The sequence below is a fragment of the Leguminivora glycinivorella genome, chromosome 16, assembly GCF_023078275.1.
Source record: "Leguminivora glycinivorella isolate SPB_JAAS2020 chromosome 16, LegGlyc_1.1, whole genome shotgun sequence".
Taxonomy (NCBI): domain Eukaryota; kingdom Metazoa; phylum Arthropoda; class Insecta; order Lepidoptera; family Tortricidae; genus Leguminivora; species Leguminivora glycinivorella.
Window position 1 is genome coordinate 20,903,811 of NC_062986.1, and position 14,853 is coordinate 20,918,663.

Consider the following 14,853-nt stretch of genomic DNA (forward strand, 5'->3'; position numbering starts at 1 on the left):
AAATGACAAATACCGGACTTCGTTAGTCCGAAAGGTCTCTTGCAATTTACGTAAAATATTGATTGTATAGTCAGCAGCATAATATCTAAGCGAGCGAGGTGTTCAAACTGAAGTGCCTAGCCAAGATGTAACGCTTATGTACCGTAGCGAATGAAACACAGTCACACTAAGGAAGATTGATAGAGACACGCTATGCACACGCTGAAATCTTATGTTATTCATTTTGAACATTGCCATCGCAGATATAATGCTAGTTTAACAAAACTAAAATTTAATGAAGTCAAAAAATTGTCGTATTAAATTTTCATGTTATTCTAGTAATTTTCTGGAAATATAAGGGATAATAATTAGATTCAGAACAATATTGACAGAATTTAAGGGAAATCAAATTCTAAAATCACTTCAATCCCATAAAAATATGTATTTTACAATTTGATACAGAACTAGGCGTCATTTAATGTTATTTAGCTAAGTTGGCGGCTTGCTTCTTGGCCTTCACTAATTCTACTAGTTCCTTGTATCGCTTCATGCAGTCCTTCTTGGATCTGTTTGGGATGCAGTCCGCTATCTTGTCCCATCTCTCTGGAGTGCTGACCGGGAAGGTCTTGATGGCTTGCTCGAGCAATTCCTGCTCAGTTTTCGTCCAGGCTACTTCTTTGACTTCTTTAGGCTCTTTTGCTACATCTCCGTTCATTTTAGGTTTAGCTGTGCCGTTGACTAGCTTCGATCCACTGTCGCTCTTGGATATACTATTGTCATCAACGCTGACCGCTTTCTTCTTTTCTTTCTCAAATGTATCAAACGCTTCTTCGTTAGCGGCTTTCTTGAGGCTGCTTTTAGAGAAATCTGAGCTTTGTAGATCTTTAGCTTTAGCGAGTACTTCTTTAGCGTTGAAACGTCTGTCATCTATGAACGTTCCATGTTGATTGAGGAAGTTGGCAACAACATCCCATCGCTGGTTAGTGCCGGCTGGGAATAAGTTGACCGCTTTGATGAGTAACTGTGTCATGTCAACGGACCATTCCATGGGTAGTTTGGATGCTATTTCTTTCTTGACTTTCTGTTCTTGTTCTTTCTTGGTTTCGAAGAGTGACTGTCGTTCTTCTTCGAGCCTGTCTTCGGCTTCCTTGACAGTCTGGAGGAAGGCTTCCCGGCCGTTGGCTTCTAGTTTCTTGACGAGTTGCTGCAGTTCGAGGACCTTCATCATCTCGCAGATCTTCTCGACGGCGGCCATGTGGGCGACGGTCTCGTCGTCCGTCTGTGCGTAGTAGTTGTTGGCCTTGCACGTGTCTCGGAGAGCTTTACGTTCCTGTAAAATTAAATTTGCTGTCAGGACATAAAAACAAACTAGGCACTATAGTGAATTTACTTGCGAGATTTTTTTTAAATCCGCCAGAAAGCGCCGAAAGTCAGCCTTACCTATGAAGTTTAATTTGACGCCCGGTCTGGCCTAGCGTGTAGTGACCCTGTCTGCTATTACGCCGCAGTCCGGTTCGAATCTCGGTAAGGGTATTTATTTGTGTGATGAGCACAGATATTTGTTCCTGAGTCATGGATGTTTTCTACCCACAACACAAGCCTTCTTGAGCTTACCGTGGGACTCGGCCAATCTGTGTAAGAATGTGCTATAATATTTAATTATTTATTTAATTCTTTCAATTCTCTCAGCGTGCCTCATGAGTCTTAATGTTGTTAATATTTTTCTTTAATGACATAGCTGTGTCGGCAACTCATCACTATAAGTAGGGTGTTTGGCTGCTGTTTGGTGGAATTATAATAAATAAATAAATATTTTGGGACATTCTTACACAGATTGACTGAGTCCCACGGTAAGCTCAAGAAGGCTTGTGTTGCAGGTACTCAGACAACGATATATATTATTTAATATACAAATACTTATATACATAGAAAACATCCATGACTCAGGACAAAATATCTGTGCTCATCACACAAATAAATGCCCTTACCGGGATTCGAACCCGGGACTGCGGCATAGCAGGCAGGGTCACTACGCGCTAAGCCAGACCGATCTTCAAGCTTTTTTTGCTTTGTTTGCTTATGTCATCAAGCTTTGACTTACTCACCAAATAGTATAATAGAACTGAAACCGTGGTGAGTTTAGGATTGAGATAACTTACTTCAGACAAGCTATGACGTATGTATTCGACAAGCAGGTCATCGCTGATCCCATTTTCATCATGATAGAATAGTAGTGGTTTTAACTATAAAACTCCCGTGAGACTCATACATATTTAAAAATATTTTAAGCGGGTTACTCACGTATTAAGTCGATATAGCGTTCGACATGTTTCGGTTCAATTTCGAGAACCTTTCTCAAGAGTAGCGACACCCCGCCTTTACATGTCGAGAGCGCGACGCATACTTGAACCGAAACATGTCGAACGCTATATTGACTTAATACGTGAGTAACCCGCTTAAAATATTTTTAAATAGTAGTGGTTCTTACCTTCCGCAGTAGTTTCTTAACTTGCTCCCCTTGCCCTTCTCCGCCGCTACTTTGGCCCTCTGCCTTTTCCCGCCAGCGCCTCCTTTATGAGCCTCACATGTTTTACCACCAGTTTACCAGCTCCTACCTTTACTACCAGCATTGCTTACTTCCCTTAGACACTGTTTCTTCACTAGTGTGGATAGTCCCTTACCTTCCGCAGTAGTTTCTTAACTTGCTCCCTCTCGGCACGTGCAGCTTCTATCCGTGCGCGTTAGGCCGCGTTAGCTTTAAGTCTTTCTTCTTCTTGCCTTGCTCTTACTAGTCAACTAGTTTTACTAGAATCCCCCTCCTCTGCCTTTACTGGCAGTGTCCCCTGCTTCCCTTAGACATTGTTTCTTCACTTACCTTCCGCAGTAGTTTCTTAACTTGCTCCCTCTCGGCACGAGCAGCCTCTATCCGCGCCCTTTCGGCCTCCTCTGCCTTCTGCTTGGCCGCCAGCGCCTCCTTTATGAGCCTTTCTTCTTCAGCTTTCTTTGCTTGTACGGCATCCTGAAATTTAGAGAAATAATACATTTTTCACCACACCAACTGTTAAAGGCTTGCGTTGCTATTCGAAAACAGATAGCAAAATTGCATTTTATCCACAAGAGTGCAAAGTAATTTCATACAAATTTTAACTTGATATCTTGAGCTGGCTGGTAGAAATTACCTATAAATGATGATTTTAAATTATAAATATTGAACAAATTGATAGATTTGATTTAGTTTGATGTTTTATAGTCAATATTTTGTTCGTGTTGGTGTGATGAAAAATTTTGTGTTTCACTCGGCGGCAAAGTTTGTTTAACCTTTGTGCCTTAAAACCCTCGCAACGCTCAAGATTCCACTTTTTGAACCACTTGCTACGCTCGCGGTTCAATATCGTAATCTTTCGCTTGCTCGGGCTTAGTGATGTGCAAGTTGCGGAAACTTTCCAAAAAAATCTTAAATTTCTTGAAAAATTCACGAAAAATAAAGGGAATTTAAATTTATGAAATGGAAAGTGTCCATCCATACAATTGTCCATACAAAGTATGGAAAGTTTCCGAAGTTTTCCTATGTGAAAATTTCAGAATTTTGGAAACTTTCAGTCGGCACATCTGTACTCGGGCTTCAATAATGGTGCCGTGAAACAACAACTTTGCCCCCTTGTAAAACAAAGATTAGTTTGTTGCTACAAAAAGTACCCTTGGGGCCTACTTGCTAGAAGAATGAATTCGAGATTATGACCCATGGGGGGAGAAAAGCGTAGCTCAAGATAGCAAGGCGTGGAAGGATCTTGTGGAGGCCCTTCTGAGTTTGCACCTATGAAGTGCCCTAGGGCAAAGGAGAAAGAACATGATACGGGAATTAGGATATATGTCATATTAAAACTTAGAAACTGTCACCACTATTTTGGAGTTTTTTTCTTAGTCTTCAAAATAAACTGCTCTGGCAATTTGGCATTTATTAGCCTAAGGGCATTTATTTTATTAGTGTGTATTTGCACTGCATCTATAAAGTATTATGTTTTGCATTGCATATTGTTCTAGGAACTTCTTTATCACAAGTGAGTCATCAATTTAAGTAACCTGATGAACTTGATCAACAAAACTGCATCCTTACAATATATAAATTGCATTCATGTGACAATGTAAATATGTCTTGCTCATAGGTGTATTTATTTGAAGAGAATGCAAAACAATATAAGATAACTATTTTAAGATACAGGAAGCTGCATGGCAATTATGGTCGCGCTAAAACATCGGGCCGCCCCTATCGCACTCGTGTTTCTCTATCGTGTGTCCCGTTTTATCATTTATCGCGCAACCATAATTGCCTGCTTGGATATGTTAAAAGCATCATAGTAAGCTACTGAAATTGACAGATTTGATAATAGAAAGTACAAGTAAAATATACGTTTTCTTTTCTTGTACAGTCAACCAATTTGAATCCTAGGCCACTGTAGAACCTTTGCATAGTAAACGTCAATGTGACTTCTTATGGCAAATAGAACATGGTTTAAATAAGACAGGGTTCTAGACTGGCCTAGGATTCAAATTGGTTGACCGTACCAGTAACGCTAGCACATGATTGGTGCGATAAAACATAAGGACACGAAGTCTATGTCGAGGTTTTATTCTGTATCTGTACACCAAATTAGAAGCTAAAACGCTTTACTTTACACACCACACAAAGTTGAGTTCCATGAACAAAATGTACTAATTAGGATCCCAAAAGTTTCTAGTTAGTGGCAGTCAGATTAAAGTAAATAGGACAAGTAAATGGGACAAGGTCTGGGAAGAAGAAGAAGAAGTGGCAGTCAGATTAAAATGCAATTTAGGATTTTTAAGTAAACAATGTGAAGTATTTAAGCCAACAATTTTAAATTTTTCATGTAGCATGCATGTTTATGGTAGTGTTTTCTGATCACAATAGATCAGCAACATAGGCGCTACAAAGCCTTACATAGCCCCTTACTGCTAGCCTTTCTCCGCAGACGTTTTGTCTGGTTGCCTTTGGCATAGGCCTCTCCCATATTTCTCTGTATAGAGCCCCTATCAAGAGAACTTGGTAGTGTTAGTTACCTGTCGGGCGCGCTTGGCAGCGAGCTTCTTGTCCTTATCATCCTGCTTGAAGCGCTGCACGCGCGGGTCGTGTGCGTACGCCAGGTCCACCAGCGACCGGATCCGCGCCATCTCCTCCTTCTTCAGCTTAGCCCGGGCCGCCTTGTTCTGCTTCTCGATCCAGCGCCGCTCCTCCCGGTCCTGCCCGCGTTCTTTTTCCTCTTCGTCAAGGTACGAGAACTCGCGCCACGAGTCGAACTCGTACCAGAATGCGTAGAACCGCTCGACGGCTTCGCGTGGGCTGTCATCGTCCCCTAGCAGCGGCACGTTGCGCTTCTCCGACCAGCGCGCGTTCTGCTCAAACAACTTCGTAAACGTTTTGTAGAAACCCTCCTTTTTAACATCACTAGCCGTTGGTACAGAGTCGTCGAACTCCGGGTCTACAGAGTCGTAGGAGCGGCGCTTGGCGGGCGTGCCCAGCGTCTCGTACGCTTTAGTGATGCACGTGAAGTAGTCGTCGTCGCTGCGCACGTCCTCGCCCTGCGCCTTGCGCTTGTCCGGGTGGTGGCGCAGCACCTTCTGTCTGTACGCGCGCTTTATGTCATCGTCCGTCGCTCTGTACCGCAGCTGCTTCATACCCAGCACCGCGTAGTGGTCCTGCTGCTTCCATTCCTTAGGGTCCAGGCTCCGCAGGTACTCCACGTCATCCTCGAACACCACCTCCTCCGACTTCTCATTCGCCTGGGACGTTTCGAACAAAGCATCCTCGCCGTGGCATTTTATATTAAAGTATCTCAGGAACGCCGCTCCCACGCATTCCACTTTCCTCTTCACGAACGGGCACGGCACTGCCACCGTCCGCGTATTGTTACTAGACTCGCCCTCCGTCATTATAAATAAGGTCTCTTTATAAAATATGGATTCGACCCTAACATAACCTATAACTGAGTAAACACTGCAGCATTAAGTTGCCCACCGCCAATTTGGTAATTGTATTACGGAATAACTAAAACTGTATCTATAACTACAATAAATTATTAATTTTAATGTTAACTTATAGAGCACATCTTTTATTAAAAATTAAAACGCGCCATGAAAATATCAAGGACTACGTTCAGTTCATTTTAAAATGAACGAATGAACGATAAAACTCGAATGACAGGTTGAAGGACCGAGACTTTTCCACGTAGTGTTGTAACCAAAACCATTATTTCAGCGGATTTCGACAGCCCTCATGTATAAAGACCCTATATGTTTTCATATGGCAACAATTGCTCAACAGTACAATGCCGCCAACCTACTAAAACGACTTATCACCTGACAATGACATTCTTATCATAAACGTCAAAACATTGTGAAACAAAAACTTATAATTCGCTTTAATTTTTGCATTCTGCATTAAACTATTCAGATAATCACAGAGAGCTGTACTGTGCGGTAAAGATGTGCAACGACATGGACTTGTTTTTCAAGCCGATAGTGTTGGTGACGGGGTTCGGTCCGTTTCTGGGGCACCCCGTGAACGCGAGCTGGGAGGCGGTGAAACTAATGAACAAGGAGGTTTTGGAGAAGGAGCTTAACATAGAGCTGGTGACGCTGGAGCTGCCCGTCACCTACAGCAACGTCGACGAGTTCGTACCAGCGCTGTGGGACACGCATGAACCTAAGGTAGGTACTTGCCTTGAATGTGAAACATACAGTTGTTATACTGATTGTGCTAATCCTAACAAATTTTATGTAAATAATTAATTCATTATATCGTTCTGTTTACTAGTGGAGTATTTGTAATTACATTATCTTCAGTACATTTCATAATTTATTTCTTTGTACTTGGGGAACATACACATCAAAATAATTTTGAACACAGAGCCAAAACAATTTCTACTTTTAATTTAATAATATTTAATATTTATGATTGCTCAGACAAGACTTAATTGGTTACTGCAACGGATATTTATTAGGTATTGAGATTAACAGTACCTATGTATTTCACAATGCTATATCATTTATTATGTTTTTTTAATCATTTATTAAACAATAGAAAATCTTTATAGACATGTGTAATTTCATAACAGTATACTTTTCATTTATGCATTCTAGTGATTATAGTATGATGACACAAGTAAATAATTTTGCAGTAAAATAACTCATTAATTTAAAAAAAATCCTATGTAGGTAAATTTACTTACATGATATTTATGTTTCTAGAATCACCATGCAAGATATCTTCTTAGTATTTTTTTATTTATTTTTCTGTTACACAAAAGTAGAGTTTTACACAATTTTTTTTTTCAAGCTGCAATTTTTAATTACATTTGTTTTTGGACCCCATATGATCCGACATACAAGTAACAACTAATTATTTCCATGCAGCACCATTTTTCATTATATTTGACCGTAGTCCAGGGCTAGGCTATATCATGCACATCCTAATCTTAAAAGTATAGCTTTTAATTCTCCTCCTATTAAGAAGTAAAACTGATCCGCCGCATACAGCCCGAATCACTAAGGAGTGCCTAAGAGAGGTCGGCATCGACGTCATGGACTGACCAGCCTGAAGTCCATAGTTCGAGTGACGTATAAAATATTGCAAAAATTTGAGAAATTCGAAAAAAATCATAAATTTTGAAAGGCTTAATCTCATAAACTGTTGGGTCTACAGAAACAATTTTAGTACCATATTGTAGCAAAATTAGTCTACTTTAAAACGTCCTCAGGAATCTTTTTAAAAAAATTGTCCTTTAGGGTTATAATCGCCAAAATTTGAAAAATAAACGATTTTTTTGCGTTTTTTTTTATTTTTGACAAAGTTGCGTTCGGCGCTCGAGGTCACAAACTTGGATTATTCATTAGGCTAACATCATAAACAAGTCTGCAAAAAATCAGAACTACCGGATTTGACGCATACGAGCCCATACTTTCAGACGACAAAGTTACTGTATCATTAAATTCTTTCCATGTTCTAGCTGATGATCCATGTTGGCGTGTCGGGTCTAGCAGAATGCCTGACGCTGGAAACGCAAGCGCACCGTAAAGGCTACCAACGACAGGACTACCTAGAACAGTGTCCTGCTGACCACTGCTGTTCTGCCCCTGGTGGAGGTGCTATAAGGCTACATACGAAGTTGGATGTCTCCAGGATATGCGCTGAATTGAATCAGGATGATGAGCTGACTGCTATTGAGTCTAAAGACGCTGGCAGGTGAGTGCAGAGTTACAGTAATATCTAGCGTACTGCTAGTTGTACTAGGACTATTTAGAGTAGTGCCCTGCAGACCACTGTTGTTCTGCACCTGGTGGAGGTGCTATAAGGCTACATACGAAGCTGGATGTCTCCATTGTATTCGCTGAACTGAATCAGGATGACGAGCTGACTGCTATTGAGTCTAAAGACGCTGGCAGGTGAGTGCAGAGTTACAGTAATACCTAAAGTACTGCTAGTTGTACTAGGACTATTTAGAGTAGTGCCCTGCAGACCACTGTTGTTCTGCACCTGGTGGAGGTGCTATAAGGCTACATACGAAGTTGGATGTCTCCAGGATATGCGCTGAACTGAATCAGGATGATGAGCTGACTGCTATTGAGTCTAAAGACGCTGGCAGGTGAGTGCAGAGTTACAGTAATACCTAACGCACTGCTAGTTGTACTAGGACTAGGACTATTTAGAGTAGTGCCCTGCAGACCACTGTTGTTCTGCATCTGGTGGAGGCGCTATAAGGCTACATACGAAGTTGGATGTCTCAAGGATATGCGCTGAACTGAATCAGGATGATGAGCTGACTGCTATTGAGTCTAAAGACGCTGGCAGGTGAGTGCAGAGTTACAGTAATTCCTAACGTACTGCTAGTTGTACTAGAACTATTTAGAGCAGTGCCCTGCAGACCACTGTTGTTCTGCACCTGGTGGAGGTGCTATAAGGCTACATACGAAGTTGGATGTCTCCAGGATATGCGCTGAACTGAATCAGGATGATGAGCTGACTGCTATTGAGTCTAAAGACGCTGGCAGGTGAGTGCAGAGTTACAGTAATACCTAACGCACTGCTAGTTGTACTAGGACTAGGACTATTTAGAGTAGTGCCCTGCAGACAGTGCAGACCACTGTTGTTCTGCACCTCGTGGAGGTGCTATAAGGCTACGTACGAAGTAATCATTTGTTTAAGTTTAATGAATACTCTGTAATGTTGACATGTAAAAGTGCCCCTGTGGCCTATTTGCTGAATAAATGATTTTGTATTTTGCTGGACGTGTCCAGGATATGTGCTGAACTGAATCGGATGACGAGCTGACTGCTATTGAGTCTAAAGACGCTGGCAGGTGAGTGCAGAGTTACAGTAATACCTAGCGCACTGCTAGTTGTAACAGCTACAGGACTATTTAGTGCACTGCCCTGCCGACAATAGCAGGACTGCACCTGGTGGAGGTCTGGAGGTGCTACATACGAAGCTGGATGTTTCCAGGATATGTGCTGAGCTCAATCAGGATGAAGAGGTGACTGCTATTGAGTCTAAAGATGCTGGCAGGTGAGAGCAGACATAAAATGCTGACAATGCTGACATACGCTACGCCTGCACCGCTCCAAGGTCATACTATCGTGATTCCTGCAAGTCAACGAGACAGAGTTTTTTTTCGCTCTCACTTACGTGAAATAATTCTAAGGTCGCGGTAGGGTGTAGCCGTTTATTAGCTACTTTACAGTAACAGGTGTACTGAAACCGGCAGGAATATCATTTTCAGTGCTCCGCTGTCCACCCCCTGGCGGAGGTGCTATCAAATTTCATCCAAAGCTGGATGTCTCCAGGATTTGCGCTGAACTTAATCAGGATGACTGCTGTTGAGTCTAAGGACGCAGGTAGACGAGTTAATAGCTTATAGTAGAATAGTACGTATGGACGCCGTCCTGCTGGTCACCCAAAATATCGTTGGGCGGATAGAGTGGAGGTTGACCTCTGTGAGCTCGGCGTCGGCGAAAGCTGGCGCGATACCGCTCAAGACCGAGCAAAATGGCGTGGTCTTGTGTTGGAGGCCAAAACTCATTTTGGGTTATCGCGCCAACTAAGTAAGTAAGTATGTAATACAGTCAATAGGTAGTAGATTGATTAAATGTGTCATGTAACTTCACCGTCATGAGGATTTAATGTGCTATTGTATCAACTGCAATGATCATTGACTTTGCAAACAACAATAAGAGGTAATTGCATGTAAATATATCATAACTAGCAATAGCAATAAAATGACGACGTGACACGAGGCAACGAACTTATCAATTGTATCTTATCAATTGTAAACTGGTAGTTTACTGACTGATGATATTATGGATATTTTCTAATTACATTACACAATGCCTAACTCGATTAGGGCTATTGTGCGTCACAAGTACCTACTTATTACTTTATTTTCTTTATAATAAGTATTTTAAATGATTTAAATACCCAAAATTGTTTTTATCATTGTGTTAAAATTAGCATGAAATACATTTGAATAGAATTGAGAATTATTTATGTTATGCTGCAGAAAGCATAGCTCAGTCAGAGGTTCCCAATATTTTTTAGTTTGCGGCGCTTTAAATCATGGCTCACGGAGCCCTAACCTGGCTAAGTCATCAGTGTACTTAACACAGCAAAAGGGAGTGTACAAGTTTCAAATGGGTTGGCAACGCGCATATGACACTTCTTGAGTTGCAGGCGTCCTTAGGTTACGGTGACCGGTTTCCATCAGGCGGGTATGCTTGTTTGCCACCGACATAGTATAAAAAAACCCTCTTTGATTTTTAGAGAAATACTTTATAGATCCTATACTGGCCCCGGAGAGCCAAGTGGGTATGTCCTACTCCCATGAACTAATTCCCTGGGGTGTTTCAAGTGTTCCTACGCTCGCTTTTAGGCGGGGTTTCAGGAACACGGCTGTAGAACTTTAGTTTTTATATTAAAGGAAAACTAGATTTAGTATGGATTATTACTGGTGAATTCTCAAACTCCGTTGTCGTTATATGATGTAATCGTCTGTCGGTAGATGTCGCTCTACGCCACCCCAAAGGTGTGTATGCACTATGCATAAGGAAAGGAATGGAAAGATTTGCGAAGTCCGGCGGCGGCCGCTTAGTCTGCCACTAATGCGGGTCCGAGTTCCGCCGGTAGCGTAAATTTTAAATTTTTTTCTTTATTATTAAAACTTGACGTAACTTTATTGGGCTTTTTCCGCTTGTTAAAACTTGGCTCTGTTTAGTTTTGAAGTTATTCATAGTTCTTGTATTTTAGTGAGTCATGATGGATGTTTTCTGTAGAAGCGCTGCTGGCCTAGTAGTAAGAGCGTGCGACTTATGATCTAGAGGTCGCAGGTTCGAACCCCGGCTCGTACCAATGAGTTTTTCGAAACTTATGTGCGAAATGTCATTTGATATTTGCCAGTCGCTTTTCGGTGAAGGAAAACATTGTGAGGAAACGGGACTAATTCCAATAAGGCCTTGTTACCCTTCGGGTTGGAAGGTCAGATGGCAGTCGCTTTCGTAAAACTAGTGCCTACGCCAAATCTTGGGATTAGTTGTCAAAGCGGACCCCAGGCTCCCATGAGCCGTGGCAAATACCGGGATAACACAAGGAGGATGATTATGATGGATGTTTTCTGTATTATATATACCATTGTCTGAGTACCCACAACACAAGCCTTCTTGAGCTTACTGTGGGTGGGGCTCAGTCACTCTTTGTAAGAATGTCCTTATAATATTTATTTATTTATTCCAGATACCTCTGCGAGTACATTTACTACACATCCCTGGCCGCCGACAACACTCGCACGCTCTTCGTCCACGTTCCCGACATGAATGTGTGGGACACGGCCCGGGTCACCAAGGGCCTTGAGCGTATCGTGTCTCTCTGTCTGACGCAGCTGCGAGAGCGAGATGGCGTCGACGATGCTGTTGGGAAGATGTGGGAGGTTCGCTTACAGGACACTAACGAGGTTTAACTGTGAGGACCTGATTTTCTTTAAATATAATAGGCGCTTTAACTGAGACAATTTATACGCCAGTAACGGTTTTATTTAGACTGCCGGGCCCGTAGCCAAGAGTATTATTAATCACGCTTTTTAGCGTATCGTTCTTGTATGGCAAAAAGGAGCAGAAATTAAAAAATGGCGATTTTACTAAACATATATTTGGTAGACTTTATTAGAAAGCTTCAGGCTGCGTCCTCTCATGTAAGTATTATCAATTTAACTAAATATAAACTAAGGTAATAAAACGCAGTCGCAGCTAATATTTATGTGTCATTACTATTTATATGTATATTTTAGTACCTTTTTGTCATTTCTAGACATGTATACTGTCCAGTATTGTAGGGAAAGAGAAAGATAGTCTATGTTAATTGTACTGGTTAAATGTTTTAACTGTGAATCACAAATCTGTCATTTTCTCAGTAAAATAGTATCAAATATTTTTTTGTTTGATCAGTTTGATTAAAGAAATGTTGTTATTATTTCCAATTATTTTATTTGAATGTGAAATTCGACTAGATTCGTTTAATTTTTGGCGTACTGGCATTATAAATCATCTTTCGTAAAATGAATGTAATCTACTATTAAGTTTATTGTAAATAAAACATAGTTTATAATAAAAATAATAGTTTTATTCACTTTTACGATCATTTCTATACAAAACGCAAAACCGGGCAGTTATAAATGTTATGTACCATGAGCTTAATACGAGTTTTATTACATTGCGGTATTTGATGGCTGTTCAAAATTGTATGTCACCTCAACAGCCCGCAATGTAACTAAAATCGCATGCGAGTTCGCACGCCGTCTAAATCAGGCCTTAATCAGGCCTAACGGCCCGGCCACGACATTGGTCAGCGCGACAGCGGTAAGCGGCAGCCATACGTGCGAATGAAAAGTCCCATCGCTGTGTCTCGCTCCAATGTATGGCCGCCGCTCCCCGCTGTCGCGCTTAGACCAATTAGTAGGGGGAAATTAGCTAAAATTACGGCATAATTAATGGAAGGTTTTTTTAAATTGAAATATGTACGTTTTAGACTGAAGTTATTTTTCATCAACCCTCCCCACTCCTCCCCCCTCTGCGTCACCCCTCTACCCTCCCTTAAAGTGCCAAAAATGCGGTTTTTCTCGATTTCTGACAAAACTGTTGAAGATACAGGAAAAGCGCGTAGGAACGAAGTAATCCTTAATAAATTTACTACAAATCATTCATTAACACTTTGGTTCTAGCACTTATAGATTTCGCGTGATCCGTCACGAAAGTTGGTCTTTTGCTGCAATTTTCTTTAATGAATGTTAAGTTTTCGCCCAAAATGCTTACGAAATCGTCGAAATTTGTTTGATATGACTAAAATATTGTAACCCATGACTAAAATAAAATTAAGGAGGAAAAATCACTACCATGGGTGGAATTTCCAATATGTCTTGGAATTCCAGTAACTATTTAAGACGTAATATTTTCACGGTAGTAGTCGCTAGGAGTACCATTGATCCATATAGTATATTGATGACGGGATGAGCTTTTGGTAGCTGTTGGTAGAGCCCTGGAGTTTCAATCCAGAAGCCGTGAGTTCAAGTTCCACCCATGGTAGTGATTTTTCCCCCTGAAATTCATTTTCAGTTTATAATATTTTAGTAATATCAATCAGTGCGACAGCGGTAAGCGGCAGCCATACGTGCGAATCAAAAGCCCCTTCGCTGTGTCTCGCTCCAATGTATGGCCGCCGCTCATCCGCCGTAGCGCTTAGACCAATGTCGTGGCTGGGCCGTAACTAGGGTTGCCAACTTTTTTTTAGGGAAATATAGTATTTTAGAAAATGCCATCTATAAAATATAGTACACCGAAATAAAATATAGTACGGTACAGATAATCAATAACCGAGTCGTAGAAATCGTTGTTTCTGCCCACTTTAAGGGGCTTCACTCGGTTTTCATCGATTTTTGACAAGTTTTGTGTTGTATTGGTTCTCTTATTTTATCGTCGACAATTGTACGGCCGAATATATCACTTCCCAACTCAATTTTCGCGGAATTTTATTCCGCCGAATGTTCATTTCCCAACTTATCATATTGTTTTATTTGCCAAGCTCACTTTTACCAACTTAACATTTAGCCTTTTTTTAAAAAGCAAACTTTCATGTTGTCGATTGTTTTACTTGGCGGAATATACAACTAGGGTTGCCAACTTTTTTTTAGGGAAATATAGTATTTTAGAAAATGCCATCTATAAAATATAGTACACCGAAATAAAATATAGTACGGTACAGATAATCAATAACCGAGTCGTAGAAATCGTTGTTTCTGCCCACTTTAAGGGGCTTCACTCGGTTTTCATCGATTTTTGACAAGTTTTGTGTTGTATTGGTTCTCTTATTTTATCGTCGACAATTGTACGGCCGAATATATCACTTCCCAACTCAATTTTCGCGGAATTTTATTCCGCCGAATGTTCATTTCCCAACTTATCATATTGTTTTATTTGCCAAGCTCACTTTTACCAACTTAACATTTAGCCTTTTTTTAAAAAGCAAACTTTCATGTTGTCGATTGTTTTACTTGGCGGAATATACAACTAGTTGTGGATGATGTTAGAAATTATTTGTAACTTGCCTAATGATTCGTTGCGAAACGTTATTTGTCCAAAAGTTGTTTGAGCAAGTGAAACATTTGACAAATGACAAGTCTGCCAAAAGTTTAGATGGATTTTAATAATCTGTTTCTACCAATTGAAAAGTTGCCATACAAAAAGTTGCTAAACGTTAGTTGTTAAAATGAAACTTCGGCGAAATGTTGGTTGGCAAATTAAACTCGGCCAAAAATAGTTCTATGA

General features: G+C 40.8%; 2 protein-coding genes across 2 annotated transcripts; one reads left to right on the forward strand and one right to left on the reverse strand.

The window, feature by feature from the left end:
• Positions 1-397: 397 nt before the first annotated feature.
• LOC125234616 (dnaJ homolog subfamily C member 2) lies at positions 398-6,157 on the reverse strand. Its single transcript, XM_048140940.1, has 3 exons — positions 5,056-6,157; positions 2,855-2,998; positions 398-1,309 (listed from the first exon to the last, which is right to left on the reverse strand). Exons 1-3 carry the CDS (start codon positions 5,923-5,925, stop codon positions 461-463), a joined length of 1,863 nt encoding a protein of 620 aa, XP_047996897.1. The 5' UTR covers positions 5,926-6,157; the 3' UTR covers positions 398-460.
• A 204-nt stretch (positions 6,158-6,361) lies between these two features.
• On the forward strand, positions 6,362-12,849 carry LOC125234618 (pyroglutamyl-peptidase 1). The gene is made up of 3 exons (XM_048140941.1): positions 6,362-6,702; positions 8,001-8,236; positions 11,774-12,849. Exons 1-3 carry the CDS (start codon positions 6,478-6,480, stop codon positions 11,994-11,996), a joined length of 684 nt encoding a protein of 227 aa, XP_047996898.1. The 5' UTR covers positions 6,362-6,477; the 3' UTR covers positions 11,997-12,849.
• Positions 12,850-14,853: the final 2,004 nt, after the last annotated feature.

Coding starts and splice junctions, on each gene's coding strand:
- LOC125234616 (XM_048140940.1), bottom strand. CDS start 5,925: ATGACGGAGGGCGAGTCTAGTAACAATACGCGGACGGTGGCAGTGCCG. Junction 2,999..5,055: donor CTGCCAAGCGCGCCCGACAG/GTAACTAACACT, acceptor TCTAAATTTCAG/GATGCCGTACAAGCAAAGAA. Junction 1,310..2,854: donor TTAAGAAACTACTGCGGAAG/GTAAGTGAAGAA, acceptor TTAATTTTACAG/GAACGTAAAGCTCTCCGAGA.
- LOC125234618 (XM_048140941.1), top strand. CDS start 6,478: ATGTGCAACGACATGGACTTGTTTTTCAAGCCGATAGTGTTGGTGACG. Junction 6,703..8,000: donor GGGACACGCATGAACCTAAG/GTAGGTACTTGC, acceptor TCCATGTTCTAG/CTGATGATCCATGTTGGCGT. Junction 8,237..11,773: donor GAGTCTAAAGACGCTGGCAG/GTGAGTGCAGAG, acceptor TATTTATTCCAG/ATACCTCTGCGAGTACATTT.